Raw genomic sequence first — 20245 nt, 5'->3', positions numbered from 1 at the left:
GAGAATGGCCATAATGTATTTTATTTTTATTTATCTGTTATTTTACCAGGTAAGTTGACTAAGAACACGTTCTCATTTTCAGCAACAACCTGGGGAATAGTTACGGGGAGAGGAGGGGGATGAATGAGCCAATTGTAAACTGGGGATTATTAGGTGACTGGTGGTTTGAGAGCCAGATTGGGAATTTAGCCAGGACACCCGGGTTAACACCCCTACTCTTACGATAAGTGCCATGGGATCTTTAATGACCTCAGAGAGTCAGGACACCGGTTTAACGTCCCATCCGAAAGACTGCACCCTACACAGGGCACTGCCCTGGGGCATTGGGATATTTTTTTAGACCAGAGTAAAGAGTGCCTCCTACTGGCCCTCCAACACCACTTCCAGCAGCATCTGGTCTCCCATCCAGGAACTGACCAGGACCAACCCTGCTTAGCTTCAGAAGCCAGCCAGCAGTGGTATGCAGGGTGGTATGCCAGCCCAGGTGCAGTTTAGATTTTGTCCTCTAGATTGCAGCAGTGTATGTGCAAAGTTTAAGACTGATCCAATGAACCATTGCATTTCTGGTCAAAATGTTGTATCAAGACTTCCCAAATGTGCCTAATTTGTTTATTAATAACTTTTCATGTTCAAAACTGTGCACTCTCCTCAAACAATAGCATGCTATTATTTCACTGTAATAGCTACTGTAAATTGGACAGTGCAGTTGGATTAACAAGAATTTTTCTGCCAATATCAGATATGTCCATGTCCTGGGAAATGTTCTTGTTACTTACAACCTCATACTAATTGCATTAGCCTACATTAGCTCAACCGTTCTGCAGGGGACTCACCCGTCCTTTAGAAGTTTTAGCTAGGCAAGTCAGGTAAGAACACATTTATTTACAATGACTGCCTACCCCGGCCAAACCCTAACCCGGACTATGCTGGGCCAATTGTGCACCGCCTTATGGGACTCCCAATCACGGCCGGTTGTGATACAGCCTGGAATCGAACCAAGGTCTGTAGTGACTCCTCTAGCACTGAGATGCAGTACCTTCGACAGCTGAGCCACTCTGGAGTGTGTGTGTGTGTGTGTGTACATTATATAAATAAAATAGACTAGCAAAAAATAATAAGTCAACATCAACAAATGTTCGGGGGAAAAAAATAAGTGGAGGTACAGAAACACAAGTTTCACCCCCGTTTTTAATTTTCTCCAGTCAGCCAAGTGAACACAAGGCTTTGGCTCATCTCAGTTGCGTAGAGTAATAACTTTGCAGCTGTTTCTAATTAATAAACATGCTGGTGTGTGGTAACGTTTAAATTAAAACCCAGCTCTGAAACAACAAAATTTAGGCTGAAAAATAATTTGGATGCCATATCATAGGAAAAGACACTGCATACACACGGATTTGCATGAAGTGAGCAGTTTGGATTTCTCACTTCATGCCCAAATATATCATACTTTGAAACTCTAAAACGAAGAATCATTGATTTAAACCGTTGTGCAACCTCATGGGTAAGCTCTGGCCATAGTCTTTCAGTTTGAAAAGGGGAATTTGTAAGTCAAATTTTCTTTCTGAACGTGTCGGCTTTAATCATAATTATGACATGTTTAGCTTTGTTCTTCATCTTGTCTATGTTCCTATCAGTATTGATCAGAACTTCAAGACCTCCTTTGCATTTGATTGACGGGCTAAACTATATTAATCTCATCCAGACCTATGGTGTGATTCATTGGTGTTCTATTGACTTTCGTGGTGACAATTCATTGCTGTGCATAACATCACAATGTTTGACAGAGGACATGTAAGGCCTGTGTCCCTTGACTGATTACGAAGGCTGAGGGTACAAGGCCCCAAGCCTGTGTGTTTGCAGAAATATCTTCAAATTATGTCCCAATTTGACTGTTGTTCAATAAGAGGTTGATGCTTTCTTTTGTGATCAATGTTTGGCTAGGAAAAGAAAGTCTATTCCTAATTTGTTATTGATTATCCAGTCTCAAGTGTTTTAGCATGCTCATCAATGGTAGGTTGGCTCTAGAAGCACAGCAGGTGCAGAAATAGCAATACACATATCACCTTCTAATAATGTATCAGCTACATATCTCCTAGAGAATATTGAGTTACAAAGAGCGGTATGATTTTAGGAATGCAAAATGCAGTATTGTGAAATGTTGTCAGTTGTTGCCGTTATCTAGGTCAGTACTTCACGAGCCCTCTGTGCTTGGCCTTCTGATGAACAATTTAATTTTTAGCGGGAACTGCTGTTTTCATTATTCATACTTGGGCTTGGGTCGTGGTGCATTAAAGCATGACACGGTCACTTCCTCACACTGCAAATGTTATTCCCGAACTCCCATATTTGGAGTACTAACTCCACATTTGCTGCCATTTCAAATGACTGTCTAGTGTATTTTACCATAATTCCACATCTTGCCTTGCATGTCTGCGTTTGTGTTAGGATGATGGTCCATTTATATAAAAAATATTTTAAAAAAGGAATGTAACTCCTAAGGCAGTTTGTCAGTTTCCTCAGTTTTTTGGTAATTTATTTTAATTTCTCTGTGCTTTTTCTTTGATCGTTGCTTTTCCCCCCCACCTGAAATTGGGCAGATTACCCTGCTCATCTATGAATGCTGGACTCCTCTCTTTCTGACTCGCTCCCTAATCAATTTGACCTGCTACATGATTATTTTACAGTGGAATTACACGTTATGTGAGTAGCATGACATTGACTGCCGAAATGTAGTGGCTGACCTGAGTAACATTTTCAAGGGCTAGAGTAGAGTTCTTAAAACCAAAATAATATTTGTGTTGCCCCACACTTAGCGACCCAGTTTGAATTCCGTTAACATTCTTACTAAGCCTCAAAATTGCTTTTCATTTAAGGACGATTCTGTGGAAAAGTCAACCTAGGCATCCCCAAAATAAGGTTAGCATTTTCCGAATGAAACCACATTCATAATTGTCCTTAAGGTACAGTTAGAGTTCAAGATTTATTTTAAATGTTTAAGTAGGACATTTTATGGATTTTGACTGTTAAGGATTAGGATGCCAAGTCTCAAAGGCGCTTCAGTTTTTTTTGTGTTTTACAGTCTTGTAAAGGTGACTGGGACAGGCAGTCTAACATCCATAATGTTTTGGAGGATATATATTATTATTTAATTTTTTTACGTGCTCCTTACTTTCAATCATCTTGAAACTTTATATGTAAAGCTGGCTTTCATCAATGTTTTAATATGGTCTGTAATTGTTTTCTCTCTCTTCATAAAAAATGTGCATTCACCACATTTTGTGTGCTTGTTCTGAAATGTATTCATCAGGCTTTTACTGACGCAACTGATAATGTTATTTTGGAAAATGTATGTTGAAATGAATTTCTCATACGTTGCAGTACTAGATAAGTGTTTATCAACGATTTGTGAATAGTCCTGGAGTGTCTTTTTCAACTGAAAGCTCCCCAAAATATAGTGACTTCATCCAGTGTCCAGAAAAGTGGATTGGTAGTGTACAGTAGGCACATGTATAGTGGGTTGAAATTAGGGACACCCTAACAAAGATGCGCAATAATGATTGTATAAAATAAATGATTCCAATACTGAGCTATATTGTATGGTCAACATTTTGGGGAAATTATGTTGTTATGCTAATACAATTGCTCAGAAAGAGATTTTGTTTAACAAGTAATACTTTTTTTCCTCAAAGGTAGGGGTCAAAATGATTAACACCCCTAAAAGTTGAAAAGTAGTCAAGTTTACTATTTGGTCCCATATTCCTGTAACGCAATGACTACATCCATACAGAGGGTCAAAGATCATACCCCCAAGACATGCTAATCTCCCCTGTTATTGGTAATGGTGAGAGGTTAGCATGTTTTGGGGGGTATGACCTTTTGAGCCTCTAACTTTCTCACTCATCTGTAATCATGTTAGCATCCACATTAATGTAGAGGTGTTTAGAAATAGCCTGTTTATAATAAAAGTCATTCCAAAATGACACTACATTATTTTTCAATTCTATTGGGCACAAATGATCTGAAACGCAACCAAAACAAGCTGCAAATGCTTCCAGCAAGTTTGTAGTCACACGCTTGATGTTGTCCTTGCACATTACTGTAGGAATATGGGACCAAATATTAAACATTTTCTTATTTTCTAAGAATCTTTCAGGGGTGACCCCTACATTTTTGAGGAAAAGTATTACTTGTTCAACAAAATCTCTTACTCTGAGCAATTGTTTTAGTATGAAAAGAATGGGGAAATATTTCTCAGTATTTGAATTATTTTATACAGTCATTATTGCTCATCTTTATCACGGGTGTGAATAATTTAGGATCCCACTATAATGTCTAATTTGGGTAATTTGTTACAATATTTCAGAAAAATCGTCATGCAAAAAAGTTGTATTTGTGTCTAGCTTCAACTGGTAAAGGTTCATTTTTATATGTATAAAGATAGAAAAATAAATACTTGTAAGGGTGTGGTGTATGGCCTTGTATACTATTCCGGCTGCCTGTAATTATGCAATTCTAGGTACTATACCATCTGCTGACATTTTTAAAAACCTTCCAAATGACAAATGTGTTATGATATATTTTGACCAAGACATTTGAATGTCCATTCCTTTTGAAATTGCTATCCATGATTTGATCTAAGACTTACAACCTCAGACGTTTGCCAATGTGTTCAGTCTCCCCAAAAAGCTTGTCCGTTTCATGTAACGTCCATAACACTTCTTATTTGCTTAATTTCTCAAATATTTAGAAGTCTGCTTATTTGGGTATACTGTACACAGTGCCTTCAGAAAGAATTCACACGCCTTGACTTTTTCCACATTTGGTTGTCTTACAGCCTGAATTTAAAATGGATCAAGTAACAAAAAAATGTGCCCGGCCTACACTCAATACTCCATGACAAAGTGGCATTGTCATTTTGAAGTTTTTACAGATTAATAAACAATGAAAACAATGAAAAGTTTAAATATCTTGAGTCAAGTTCAGGAGTAATTATGTGCATAACAAGTCTCATAATAAGTTACATGGACACACAGTGTGCAATAAGTGTTTGACATTATTTTTGAATGTCTACCTCATCTCTGTACCACACACACACAATTATCTGTAAGGTCCTTCAGTCCAGCATTGAAATTCCAACACAGATTCAATTATAAAGACCAGGAAGGTTTTCCAATACCTCGCAAAGATGGTCACCTATTGGTAGATGTGTAAAAAAATATATATATATATATTGTGTGTGTGTGTAAAAATAGGTATGTCTGTCCTTTGTTGCAACACTCACTACGAAGTTCCAAATTACCTCTGGAAGCAACGTTAGCACAATAACTGTTTGTCGGGAGCTTCGTGAAATAGATTTCCATGGCCGAGCAGCCACACACAAGCCTAAAATCCCAATGCCAATGCCAACGTTGGTTAGAGTGGTGTACAGCTCGCCGCCATTGGACTCTGGAGCAGTGGAAACACGTTCTCTGGAGTGACGAATCAAGCTTCACCCTCTGGCAGTCCTACAGACAAATCTTGGATTGGTGGATGCCAGGAGAACGCTACCTGCCCGAATGCATAGTGCAAACTGTAAAGTTTGGTGGAGGAGGAATAATGGTTTGGGGCTGTTTTTTCATGTTTTGGGCAAGGCCCCTTAGTTCCAGTGAAGGGAAATCTTCACGCTATAGCATACAATCATATTTACATTCCATACGATTCTGTGCTTCCAACATTGTGGCAACAGTTTGGGGAAGGCCCATTCCTGTTTCAGCATGACAATGCTCCCGTGCACAAAGCGAGGTCCATACAGACATGGTTTGTTGGAATCTGTGTGGGAGAACTTGACTGGCCTGCACAGAGTCCTGACCTCAACCCCATCAAACACCTTTGGGATTAATTGGAATGCCGACTGCGAGCCAGGCCTAATTCTCGTGTGGCTGAATGGAAGCGAATCCCTGCAACACTTCCAACATTAGTGGAAAGCCTCCCAGAAGAGTGGATAGAGGCTGTTATAGCAGCAAAGGGGAGGGTTCAACTCCATATTAATACGCATTTTTCTTCCACTTTGACATTAGAGTATTTTGTGTAGATCGTTGACAAGAAGACAATTAAATCCATTTTAATCCCACTTTGTAACAACAGAATGTGGAAAAAGTCAATAGGTGTGAATACTTCCTGAAGGCACGGTACACTTCCCTCAAGGGGTACTATAGACACACATCAGTTTTAATTTCTATTTTGCTTAACCATTAACCATTCTTGAGACATTAAAGTTTGGATTTTGCGTGCAAATGTGAAGTCCATAACGCTGAAATTGCCCTTAAACAAACCCAGCTGCAGTATATAGAACAACAACTTCACATTGGTAACTTCTTCTTTGGATCACCAAAAGTGCCCCGCTATGTCTTTTTAGGTTGGGCAAAAAATTAGATCAACAAGAGCAGACACAAACGGAATTGTTTTTACGTCTCCTCTCCACTCCTTCGAAGTTCTAACTTTTATTGAATGCAGGTCTCACCCAATTCCACCCGGCTAAACCTTCGGTCCCTACTTGTCTCTTGTGTACACCCATTGATCTTTGAGTTTTACACCTGTGGTCTTTTCCAAGTGGGCATTACAGTCTACAGGCTTGCTATTTATGTGTTCTGGCTCTTTCTGCGGAGCAGGGCAAAGAGTTCAGCCCACTCTCCCCACTCCGCTAATTGACTGGTAATTTGGTAAATGCATTTGAAGGTGGAATGGAAAAAAAGACCCCTCTCTGCCCTTACTGTAGAGTGACGATGCTTATCCACCTGACCTTGCCTTGGCTAGGTTCCAAATGACCCCTTTACCTCTGCTGATGGGATCAGTACAGAGACATATGATGGAACTGAGTCCTACAGCTTACTATGGTTCTGTACTGGTTCGGTGATGGTATCAGATTAGATACAGTGGAGACATTTGGACTGCAACCCATGTTTAATCTCAGAATCCCTCAATCCAGTGAGTACTAAGGGTCCTTCTCCCAAGGCTTTGCTTTTCACCTAGACACACTGATCCACACAACGCCCTCCAGGTGACTTGCAGGGAGATCGAAGGCAAATTCCTTTTTAAATTACTAGACTGCTATGAAATAGAAACCCTCGGGCTAAACCCGGGTTGTCTTCTATCGATTAGACTGTGTGATATTTTAATGAGCCCATCATGTTTGTAAATTAGTTGTTTTAAGGTGATGGTCTTTTGAAGTTAATAGCTTTTGTCTGCTCAAATTTCTTACACTGTAGTTTCTCTCTCCTTACGGATAGACGGCGTTCCATACAGAACGGGATGTCCAAGATCTCCAAGGCCGTGAAGAAGGTGGACATGGAGGGCGTGATCCGGGCCATCGTGAGGTTAGGACGGGCGGCTCCCGGACCCCCTCCTGGGTCCTGTCCTGGGACAGGTAAACTTACTGCTCAGACTCCACTTCCTGTCTCACCTATTCTATTTTCCTTCAAACAAGAAGAGAAACTCTGTGTCAGATTCTTAACATGTCTTCTCTTGAATGTCTTGGAGTGTCAGGCTCTTGTGCATCAGTTGTTGGTTGCTCTTGAAATATACTTTGGAAGTTCCTGCCAAAAAGAAAGTGTTGGGTCCTTTTGAGGGTTGAGCTATGATGAATGATTTAGACTTCCTTCTGTTAAGTTTCTCCCTCTCCCACACTGTGGGGGTTGGAGAGCTCAGGAAAATATGCCTTTGTGTGGTGTAGAGAGCTGTAATGAGGTGGGATGAGTTGCATCCAGGCAAAGCCGAGCCGTATGTTTGTCTAAAGGTACTCTCTTAAGTGGTTTCGTATGCCATATGTCAGTGTCGCGGCATGCCATGCCAGTGTTTTTCTTTGCTCACTTGCTCCATCAAGCGCTGTGTGTGTGTGTGTGTGTGTGTGTGTGTGTGTGGTAAACGGTAAATGAGTGCCAGTCGGCAGCCACTAGGCTTTAGGCACCGGCCTTGGCCCTTAAATTTCCCTCTCTTCCCCTGCCCTTCTGACTAACCACCCCTGACAGGGGAAGCGCAGAGAGGTAGGCTGTCGGCTGCGGGGCAAATTTAAAGAAATGAGAGAAATAAAAGGGGACGCAAGATACAAAAGGGAAGAACTGACAGCTTTGGTGGGGGAGAATAATTACAGTCCATAGTGAAATTAGCACACTCCAATGAGGGAGGGAGGGAGGGAAAAGAGCGGGACCACTAATATCTCTTCAGGACCTCAGGAAGATGCTGAGGATTGTACATGGGGCTTAACAGGTGTAACAAATTCAAGGAAGTAGTCATTTTCTGCAGCTGTTTCCAATGCAGTTACTGCTTTTTATATCAGAAATATGAGAGACGTTGGCCAACTGGGAGTGCATCCAGAATGCGTAGTTTAGAAATGGAGAGAGAGTAAGGGAGCGAGAGATGAAAGAGAGAGAGAGCGAAGCGGACTCCCGGTCTACTGAACTGAACACATCTCCGACGTTTCCCCGTCTCTCTCAAAACTACAGAGAAACTCCCTGGAGGAATGGCTTTACTGGTGTGTGTGTGTGTGTTCAGTCTCTTAGCGCATCCTGTAAATCAAGCATAAAGCTGTGTGTATAAGCTCTTAGCATTTAGACAAATGGGTCCCAATTTCAGTGAATAGGAGCATTAATGGTTAGAGGGGAGGCAGAAGCGGTGCGGAGTGCATTAGGAACCACTGATGGAGATTGAATAGACCCTTTCCTATCCTAAAAACAGCACTTCCTCTCTCTCTCTCACACTAGTGCTGAGCGATTAGTGCTTTTTGAGGTCGGTTTCGGTTCGATCATTAAAAAAAAAAAAAAAACATGAAATGCATTACAAAATAATGACGTTACTATGATTTCAGAGTTTATTAATTAATGGAACTTCCAAAGCCCCAAATGGTGAGCATTCAAAATATTCAAAATATTCTATTGTCTCTGATCAGGTAGACCTCAATAGGATATTACTATGACATTCAATATTTCAGTTTATATTACTTTGTTTTATTTGACTGCTTTATTCTTTTTAATTCCTTTCATTTTTAATCTCTGCTCAGGCAATAGCAGTCAGCCAGCCAGGCCATCTGTTATGTTCTCCTCATACTGGACTGTCTGTAGTCATCCTATTTAGCTTGCCTGCCTAAGTATGCTGTAGAGGTGCCTGTCAATCATTTTACTACTTCTTCAAAGTAGATGAGGCATACTTTCCAGAACTGTCTCTGTCCCTCGTTGTGTACATTCCTCTCTCATACGGTCTGTGTATATCTAAACCTAACATAGCAGGCGTAAAATTGTATCCGTCCAGAGATCTGTATATAATGGTGATATGCTCATGTTTCTGCCCTAACAAGGGGTGTTGTCCCAAAGGCGGGAAGGCAGGTTGCAAGTTTAGCTTCAAAATAAGCCCATAGAAATGCATTGGGCTGATTTTTGGCGAGTGAAAAAGCTGGCGCAGTGGATTATGGTCATTGTAGTTAATTCAGCACAGAAATGTGGTAATTAAGTTGAATATTTGCTTAGTGAACACTACAACACCCTTCAGCCTAGCATCCCACATAGTTCTTGACTTGATTTCCTTCGTGAATTATTTGAGAAACAGCGTGTTAGGCTCACACAAAAAATAGATGGAATTCAAGTAATTGAACCGACATCGTTCAATTAGTTGTTTAATAATTGAAAAAAAAAACATGATGATTTAATCGCTCAGCACACACGCACACAAACTTTAGCACATCTGCAGGCTCTACTGTTGAAATCTTAAAGCCGGACCAGCAGCCAGACGGCTGGCTGAAGGATCACTGCACGCCTATCAGGCTGGTGCTGCTGGTCTAATTGTGATAAATGATAGCTGTTCCGCTGTCTGTCACTCTCTCTCTTCGCACATTGCACTGCCTGCCTCAGATGTGTGGAGGGCTTCACCCCAGCAGCTCCCGATCCATAACATCGGCCTGTATCAACAAAGAAATGCTGAAGTTTTCACTGAATATGTAAAGGGTAAACACATTTGCTTTGATGCAGTGGATGTTTTGAAAGTTAGTGACATCTAGTATACCCCTGAGGCCCTCTAACTGTGAATGGTCAGCCTCTGATCCTGTCTTCTCCAATGTTGTGGTGACAGGCTGCCAATACCTTCCCACACATGGCCAATAAAGTGTCTGAGCCTGTGAGTATGAAACACTTTATTACAGTTTAGAAGCTGTCCTGGAGGTGTAGCTGACAAGCGCTGTGGAAGAGCTTTCACAGTACACACACTGACTCACACCATGGTATTATGTCTGAGTCCCATATGACGCAAATCATGTCTGTGTGGAACCAGTACTGAGGATTGTAGCTCCTTGAAAAGCGAGGCACTTCTTCACTGTACATCTCTCACTCTGCCCCAGCCCTGAGCCTTCTCTCTCCCTCGGATAACCAAATACTACAGGCTGCCAGGACCCAGGGGTGGATAAATCATCCCTTTAACCAAAGTGAGCTAATTGAATGAGTTACTGATGTGATTGCCTTGGCTGGTCCACAGAGCATGGGCTGTACGTGTTGTTTTTAGTTTGTTCGTCTGTGTGAGGCCAACGGTCTTCACTCTTCAGTGCTAAATGCTTCCCTAACTGGGGAGTTCCGATAGCTCGGCTTCAGCTGTTAAGCTGTCTGTCTGGACATTTTCTAGAGTTCATGGGAGATGAAGGAAGGGCCCAGAGAGGTTTCTGTGGGGTCCAGACTGATGTGTGACACGGAGTGGCCATGGGAGCGGGACATTGTGTGGTTGCGAGAAGGCGGCCTGGGGGTGGTTTTGCCTTGGGCTTGGACTTCTGTCTGCTCTGAGCTCTGGGTTGCCAGGGTGGAGTCCATACTTGACTCTACTCCCGCCCCGGCCCCCACCCCTGTCCCCCTGCTCCCACCTTGCTTGTGCCTCTCCCAGGCAGAGCTCAGCTTCACAGCCAGGGCCAGCAGGTTCTTCCCCAGGAACACTGTCGAGACCCGGGGGTCCCTGTACCACAGCATGCCTGTGCCCCTGAGGGCCATTGTGAACACGTTGATGGTGACCAGGCTAAGCCAGGGGTACAGGGCCTCCTTACGGGGCCCCCTCTGTCCCGGCAGGGCTGCGGCCCCCAGCTCTGTGAGGGCCACGCAGGGCAGCAGCAGCAGCAGGGCGTAGCAATAGAAGAACACCAGGCCTTCGGCCCACAGGGGCACCCCCAGGTCTGTGGCCCCTGTGTGGGCTTCCCACAGCCCTGCCTGCAGGTCCAGAACATCCAGCAGGTCCACCACCACCCAGAGCAGCCTCCCCCGCACTTCCTGTTTCCTTCGCAGGGGCGTCATGTTGTCAGCCCCAGTCAGGATGAGGAACAGGGAGGGCAGGCAGACTGACAGCAGCAAGGTGAGCGTCTTCCTGGCCAGGGGGTCGGGCGGTCGGCGTTCCATTCGGTAGTTCTGGCAGACGAAGAAGAGTTTGAGCTGGAGCAGGGACAGGAAGAGGAACCAGAGTGCGTTGGCAAAGCCTCGGCGAGGCGAGTGCGCTTCAGACACCACTCCCGCCGACACGAAACGCAGAGCCAGCAGGAAGCCCAGGTCACCTAGCAACACAGCGGCGCACGGCCACACGCCGGGCCCGGCCTTGCCACGGGCTCCCAGCATGCTCTGCTCCAGCAGGTAGAGGTCGACCACTGCCATGGTGCTCACCGTGACCAGGGTTGATACGCACACCTGGGGCGTAGGCACCATGCCTGGGAGAGGAACACAGAAACATGACAAAGCTGAGAGAAGGGAAATAATACAAAATAGAGGAACTGTTTTGTTCCCGTCTAGACTCTGACCTCATTTATTTGCCAAAGTGAATTTCCCTTGCATGATAGACAAAAGCTTTCTTCACGACTCTTGTCTACTTAAGTGATGTTAGTCATTCTTTTTTGCTTGTTGCAATGGATAAAGATCATTTTGATGCCAGTTCAGCAGTGAGCTTTGGGTCAGAGACCGTTCTTCCCTGGTCATACATCCTGAGGAGAGGTGTTAGTTCTCACTCCTCTGCGGCTTTTTAATTTAAATGGGTCTCTTCGGCGATGAAAGTTTCAACCCCTCCCGGCGCCTTGGCTAAAACTCTTGAGTATGACACAGGTTTCCTTCCATGGTGTTTTGCTTGGGTGGTCTTACCTTATTCATTATTAATTAATTGTGTTAAAGTGCAGTAAATCTTTTTTTTTCTCCTTCCTGTTTACTCAGCCTGTTTGATTCTCATTGTTGCTGCCTGCCACAGTCTTAAATTGGCAGAAAATTGCCTTCTCATTTGGGCTGAATATTAATAACGTCTTTTATTAATATTTGTTCTGAGATGTTTTTGACGGTAATTGCTTGTGTTCATGAACACTGTGTGTGTGTGTGTGTGTGTGTGTGTGCCATTCTAATTGGCTAATTTTGTGCCATATTTCAGCAGTGAACAGTATAAAACCTCAGTATTGATTGGGAGTGTGAAGTTGTCAGACTTTACGGTGCAAACACTCCTCTCCTTATCGTATTGAGGAGCCAGGAGAGCTGAGGAGGGTTGTCGGCCATCTGACTAGCACCGTCGAGGGTGTCAACACCGCCATGAGATCTGGCATTTCAATATGAAATCATTACCACCTCATATATCCCATAATGGCAACATTTGAGTGTGTGATCGAGCGAAACGATTGTGGGCTCCGCGGCCATAAGGGAACAAATGAACAGCGCTAATAACGTGTGTTTATGTCTGCTTCTGACTGACGACAGGCATCAATCTTTTCAATGCACCGCTCATCTGAGCCCTGTCATCCACTGAGCGAGAGGGACTGTCAAAGGGTCTGCAGGAGAGACTTGTGAGAGGGGATTGAAAGTAAGATATATGCTCTTGGCTGTCTACATGCCTAATAAAGTATTACTGCATGATGGTAATAGTTCATAAATTAACTCTGCTTGGAGAGAGTTGGAGGGGAGATGAGATGAAAGCCAAAAGTGATGAAGAGGAAGCTGCAGACATAAAGATGTTGACGCAGGCAGCTAAAGGAGACATGGGATCTTACGCCTGCTCTGTGTATGAATAGATTTAAATGTATTCATCACCAGGGATCAGAAGAAATTAAACACTTTAATATCTGGAACAGAGGAGTGAAAAATGGATGGGTGAGAAAAAGACCTAGACTGACTGACTAATCCTCCTAGGGGCATGGTGAGGAAACGAAGAGGAGGGGCACAAATGTCAGCTTCACTAATATCTGATTATCATACAGGGCTTTTTTTGTTTCACTGCGTCCTGATTATCAGTGCTGGAATTGAATGGATTCTAGTGTACCAAGCCGCTGACTGTGAGAATATTGGAATAGAAAAATGGTGTTTTATCTGAACAAACCCCCCCCAAACTGCAGTCAGTGGAAGGAGAAAGGTAGTCTGCCACCCCAGACAGTGTGTTTGCCTTTCTCATTCCCAACACGCCTGTTGGCAATTCTATGTGCGTCTTAAATTGTACCCTGGAACCCTGGCATTCCTCTGTCAGCCTGTGTTTGTGTTGTGACGGCTTGTCAACGCACATTGATTTTGTTCTGAGTGAGCGGCCCAGATGACTGCCGTGTGTCCACTCTGCTCATCAATAATGACCAGATTCATCATCCCTATCATTAGAAAGCCGTACTGTAACTGACAGGCTGATTCATGCTATTCCGCTGCAAGTGTAAGGAATGGGGCCTGTAAAGGTGGACAGGTAAACATTTTGTTTGTGATTTTTCAGCCGACGGTGTACAAGGACAGAAAGACTTCCTTCTTGTTTGTTATGCGTGTCGTGTGTATTGTGAAGGAGTGTTTTTTGCCAATCACCCAGGTAATCTGTTATGGTTTTCAAATGAGCTCCCCTACACACATGGAGACACACACACATACCTCGTCTGTTTTCCTCTCTAATATTGGTGGTCTGCCAGGTGCGCTGGGAGGCAGGTAAAAGGAAGATTAATTGCTCTAGACTTATAATTCATATAAAAACACCCCCAGGATATTTGTCTTACTACAAACTAAATCCAATGTAATCTTACCCAGCAGGAGGGGAGATAGCTCAGTCTAGCCTAAGTTGTACAAGGGGCTATGTGAAAGCCTGAGGGGCTTGCTTGTTAGAGAGAAAAAGGGATTTCTCTTCAATTAAACTAAATTCATTTATGGAGGTAAAACGTGGAGGGGAAAAAAACATCCAACTAATGGAATAGTATTGGCAAATCGTGTCTCATCCAGGTGACTGAGTTGCCATCCAGCAGTAACATCTGCTGTCTCATGAGGCATTTGTACACCTATGGGAACAGCTATTACATGTGTAGGGGTTGTAGGTATTGGAGCATGTACCCCAAATGATCATTTCAACAGAAATCTGTTTAAATGCCTTCTATATGGGCGATTTGTCTACCATTATGTTGGAGCCACACACTTAACACCTAGTCACTCATTTATTTATGGTACATTTTAATGATGCACCACCTGTTACATAATCACTCTTTATTAATACGTGCATACATAATTCAACTCTTTCAAAGTAGTGGATAGCTAGTTACCCAAAGCATGCGTTCTTCGCTGCTCCTCTTGGCTTGATTGAGATCCACGTCGCCTATTAGTCGTACTAGAACGGTCCCTGGATAAACATTAAAGGTCAAAAATGATAATCTGTGATTCCTAAATTAGTCTTTACATCGGTTGCTTTGTGTTAGTCCTATAATGCTGTGTGTCTGTCGGGAATATTTGAACAAACTCCCACTCTGCTATGACGATCTTATCATACTGATAAAATAGGGGAAAAGTAATTGTCCATCTTCGAGTTTGTAAGATTTAAAACGCCAAGCCGCTTTCGATTTTTCGGTCATCAGATAAACGTGTCATTTTGCACAGTTATCCCACAGTCATCGTGGGCGCAGAATTATCCATCTCTTGGTATGTCCGTATTGAATTTGACACCTTGGCTCTCCGGTCTGGCAGCCGAAGATCCAGTTATTCGGGAAAGAGCTGTGCGGGCTTGTTCGCCGGGCTCCGTATTCTGTGAGCTGTCGAAGTCGCTCAGAAGTAGACGGCTGCTTGACGCGGAATGATGATCAGGAATACACGGCCAGATAAGTATCGACAGTAAAGCAAACCTCGAGGACACGAGAGAGAAACATGAGGAAACTCGCCGCTAGAGTTTATGATTGCGGTGTTAATTTGTAGGCAGGTTACATACTCTCGGCTCCCCGCCTCGTTCTCTCTCACTGGGTGAGTTCGTTTTGCATCGCCCAGTGCCCCGGGTAGGCGGAGATTTAAAAAAAATATATATATATATATATATTTTTAGACCATTCCATTGGTCCTTAAGTGAAATCTTAACACACCGAGGGTACCGCTGCATAAATGTAGTTGCCCACAGTTATGTCCATCGGTTATGGTAATTATCATTATGCCACTTTGATGAAAACTAGCGTAATGGATTGGTATTAGATGGAAGTAGGTTACAGCCTTGATTGCCCTGCCAGTGCCGTACCCTAATGAAATTTATACGGAACGCACTCAGATATACGGAGCCAAGTAGAGCGAGAGATGCCTGTAGCCTATGGACACATCTCAAAACGCAGATGTTACTACTTTAATTAGACCCCTTCTGTTTCTTACCGTCTTTAGTTACACAACAAAACCATCCTGTTTCTTGTTGTACTGTAGATTTAAAACAGTCCCAGCTGGCTGCCTTATGGCCTAAAGGGTTTAGGAATGGATGATTTTGATAGTCAAGGAGCATGCATTGCTTCACCTTGTCATTGTGTGTTCCGTTAAGTGAAATGCATATGCATATCAATCTCCACCTTCTCAGCATCACATCTAAACTCAAAGGCTTTCTCATTTAACCATCTCCCTTTTTATTATCTCGTCTCTGTGTGTGAGACTGGGGAAGGAGAGTCATCATTCTTGTCACAATCAGCTTCTCGCTCCACTGGCTTCCAGAGGTTTTCCATTCCCTTGGTTCAATTTGTTTGTTTTTCTTTCAGCTCCTCTTTCTCTCCCTTCTCATGCCTTCCAGTTTCATTCTCTCTGTCTCTCTTCTGCCTTTTTCCTTTGGTTCCCTGTGGGTGTGGTTGAAGGTCACTCTGCACTGGCTCTCTTTCAGCATGAAAAGGGGGAGCAGACATGGCGGGGGAGAGAGAGAGGGGGACAGAGGGAGGGAGAAAGGGAAGGCAGACTGTCCACAGCAGTGCATAGTCATCGCTTTCCCTCCTAAACATGAGGAAGTTTGGAAGGACGTGGGGTAAGAGACCGTCCAAGAATGCTAAGGACTGATTGGTTCCAATCTGATGTCCACCAGTGGCAGAGGCCAACCACCACAGAGCCAGAATAGAATAGCAATCTCCTCTCCACCATCTGCTCTCACTAGTCTCCTTTCCGTCACATGTATCAGAGCTCTACCCTCTGCTGCTATTCATGCACTGCTTTACCTACCACACTGAATAATTTAGTTTAATGTGGCAATTGGAATGCTTTCTAAATTGCACAAATGAGAAAGTCACTTTAACTCTAACTACATGTACATACAACTGACCGGTGCCCCCTCACATTGACTCTGTACCGGCACACCCCTGTATATATTGTTATTTTTTACTGCTGCTCTTTAATTACTTGCTACTTTTATAAACTGCACTGTTGGTTTGGGTCTCTTAAGTAAGCATTTCACTGTAAGGTCTACACCTGTTTTATTCAGCATTTCACTGTAAGGTCTACACCTGTTTTATTTAGCGCATGTGACTAATAAAATTTGATTTGAAATTAAATGACAGAACCTTTCACGACCATAATACCTCACTACTTTTCTGTTGCTGCTACTACAGCTGCTACGACTACTACTGCTGCACTCCAATGCAACACTACCAAATCAATACCCATGTGACACAGTTCCTGGCTCTCCCACTAGCTCCTCCAGAGTTCCTGAGGCATCTTGTTGATGCCTCCAGTAGCCCATTCAGCTGCTGCCTCTACACATGATTAATCATGAAGCACAACACTGTCGACAGTGTGAAGGGAACTTAATGGAGTCGAAAATACCATGTTTTCTTTGATATGGTGTAATCACTTGTTTTCCTGCCCTGCTTGCTGATCTGATTGGGCAGGTTCTCTGCTGTGTAGACTCAGATGGAGCCAGTATACGCCCTTGGAGCAGAGCTGTGCTGCTGGTTGTTGCTCACCCGTTTCGCTTGTTATGGAAAGGAGTTCTTTGGGAGTTTGGCCGTCACTGTCCGTCGTCATCATCCTGGTCATTTGGAAAATGTGCTTGAAGTACACTTATTTCAGTACAATATGTGAGAGTTGACTGTGGGCTTAGAGGACCTGAGCTGACCTGCTATTCTCTGGCAGACTGCCGTGTACCTACCCCCTCTCTAGGCGTGCCATGCAGGGGTAAGACGGGTCAACCCAATCAGCTGAATGACGTCCTGATAGGGATGAGTGATAAAACGGCAACATGGCAGCAGATTAAATGAACACGATAACGAATGAGTGTTTCACCGAAGTTTAATTAACCCCCAGCCGCATCCTACCACCCCTCTCACGGCACACACCCCTCTGTAACTCCTCCCTTCTCCCTATCCCACCCAACCACCACACTGCCTGCCAGAGCAATTTATCCCCTGTCCTTCTTGTGTGCCCGGGGCAATTAATCCTGCCCCAAGGCCCCCTCCTATGTCTGTGTCCTCTACCTGCATGTCTGCCACACTTGCTTACACACATTCTCTTTTTCTTGCTGTCTCGCTCTCTCACGCACACATGCTTCTAAGACACCTGTGAACTGGAGGACCCTTACACTTCAATTATCAAAATTTTTTGCAATATGCATAGAATTGAAAAGTTATCGTCGGATATTATTCATCCTAATCAGACAGGTTTTTTAAATGGAAGATATGTAAGAGATAATAGAAGACAAGTATTAGAAACAATAGAACAAAATGAAGAATCTGGGAAACCAGGCCTGGTATTCATAGCTGATTTTGAAAAAGGCATTTGATAAAGTATGACTAGAATTTATATATATAATAAATGAATGAATGCCTGGACTATTTTAATTTATACAGTGGGTTAAAGTTGTGTGGTAAATAATGAATACTTCTCAGAAAGTCTTCAACTGTCGGAGTAAAACGATGTTGTCCACTATCGGCATATCTATCTGTTATGGTCATCGACATAACAAATAGCTATTAAAATGAGCTTCAACAATAACATCAAGGGGCTGGAAATCCAGGGCTTAAAATCAAAGGCGTCAATGTATGTGGATAATTCATGTTTTCTTTTATATCCACAACTTGTATCCCTGCACAACCTCATTAAAGGATCTAGATCATTTGTCTAACCTCTGGGATACAACCAAATTATGATAAGTGTACCATATTACATATTGGATTGCTAAAAAATGAAATAATTTTACCAATAAAATGGTCTGACGGTGAAGTGGTCATAATCTGTATTCATATCCCGAAATACACTCTCACAATACATTTAATCAGAAAGTTTGCAAAAATAGATAAGCGGATGCTACCATGGAAAGGTAAATGCCTGTTTTTTTTAATGGAAAATCGACCTGATTTTAATTGAGTCATATCCCAGTTTACCTATTTTTACTTATGGCCCTGCCCACACCGATTTACTTGTTTAAAAAAATATATATGCGCAAAACATATTCCACATTATTTGGAATGGCAAGCCAGACAATATTAAACAGGGTTATTTATATAATGAATATGAATTCGGAGGGCTGAAATTATTAAATATGAAAGTATTGAACCTCTCACTAAAGGTTTCAGTCATACAAAAGTGAATTCCAAACTCATTAAAAGTGCCTTTTCCCCTTTATTCCAATTACAACCTTTCACTTTAAGTTATTTGAAAATGAAATGCGACCGACCGGCTCGATTTGGTATTATGTAACAAATTTTGAAATTGTGTTTTTTATATTGGATGAATGTATAGACTCTGAGCTAGAAAATTGAATATGATATACTACAATTGCAGAAAAATGGGAAAGTAATTCTGCTTTGAAAGTTGATAAACTTGTAACCCCGCTTTTGGCTCTTGAATGTTTTGGTACACCTACTGGAGGGAGAGCTCTTCTTTGTCTACACCCATTCTGTAAGTGAGGACTTGGTGGACTGTATATTCTTTAGGTTAGGTTTTTACTTTGTGTTCGCTCCCATGTGCTGGTAAAGGCACAGATGACAGACAGGTAGGATTCAAATTGAGGTGGTTTAATAACGCTGAAGATGCACAGGCACGGAACAGCACTGCACAGTGTATATAGTATGGATCTGCTACGGTACTTAGTGGTCTGGCAACTTGCTTTAACGTGTGTGTGTGTGTGTGTAAAGAGAGAAATAAAGATGGTGAATGACAGAATACAATCTCTTAAACAATATGCATGGCAATAACATACAGCGCAATAAAACAAATAAGTGTATTAATTTAAGATCAAAAGGGTGCTGCCGCACGTGTACTACAAAGCATAGGACCATCTTCAGTACAGGGCTACAATGAACTTGAATACCTCTAAACAGTGAAATGCAATGTTATACCCATATAATGATTTACCCTACACGTATACAATTACAGGGCATATAAACAACGCACTTGGGGACATTATCCTATACACATACAGGGTTAAATGTCCAAAATTATATGGGGGAAAGGGGGATACCTAGTTAGTTGTACAACTGAATGCCTTCAACTGAAATGTGTCTTCCGCATTTAACCCAACCCCTCTGAATCAGAGAGGTCCGAAGGGCTGCCATAAATCGACATCCGCGTCTTCGGCGTCCAGGGAACAGTGGGTTATCTGCCTTGCTCAGGGGCAGAATGACAGATTTTTACCTTGTCAGCTCGGGATTCGATCCAGCAACCTTTCAGTTACTGGCCCAAAGCTCTAACCACCATAACAGAGCTTGCCAGCTCACAGTAGCTAGCTCGCAGTAGAAACTACTAATTAGTGTAACCATAAATAGGACATTGTTGCAGAGACATAAATACCTGAAAGATATGTAATAAGGACGCACACTGGCCTTGGCTAACACAATGAAAGCTAACTGGTGGGAAAACACGGGTGGCTGGAGCTTTCTCTCACCTGAGCTAGAGATCGCCCAGCATGCTCTGCTCCACTTCACCAGTGGGCGGAGCTACATCTCAGACATGATGAACTAACATTACTGATACGGTTAACTACAAATACTTCAGTGTTTTGTACACGTTCAGCATTGTTCACACCCTCTTAAGCCTTAGCCCCACCCATCTCTTTAAGGAGT

At 42.9% G+C, this 20245-nt stretch overlaps 1 protein-coding gene and 1 pseudogene across 1 annotated transcript; one reads left to right on the top strand and one right to left on the bottom strand.

The window, feature by feature from the left end:
- LOC112256205 overlaps positions 1–20245 on the top strand; it is a 68247-nt pseudogene that overhangs the window by 13804 nt on the left and 34198 nt on the right.
- Positions 8851–15200, bottom strand: LOC112256204 (transmembrane protein 121). The gene is made up of 2 exons (XM_024429277.2): positions 14510–15200; positions 8851–11692 (listed from the first exon to the last, which is right to left on the bottom strand). The coding sequence occupies exon 2, from the start codon at positions 11688–11690 to the stop codon at positions 10632–10634; it is 1059 nt and encodes a 352-aa protein (XP_024285045.1). The 5' UTR covers positions 11691–11692; positions 14510–15200; the 3' UTR covers positions 8851–10631.

Source organism: Oncorhynchus tshawytscha, linkage group LG08, assembly GCF_018296145.1.
Source record: "Oncorhynchus tshawytscha isolate Ot180627B linkage group LG08, Otsh_v2.0, whole genome shotgun sequence".
Classification (NCBI taxonomy): Eukaryota; Metazoa; Chordata; class Actinopteri; order Salmoniformes; family Salmonidae; genus Oncorhynchus; species Oncorhynchus tshawytscha.
This window is presented reverse-complemented; position numbering and strand designations above follow the sequence as displayed.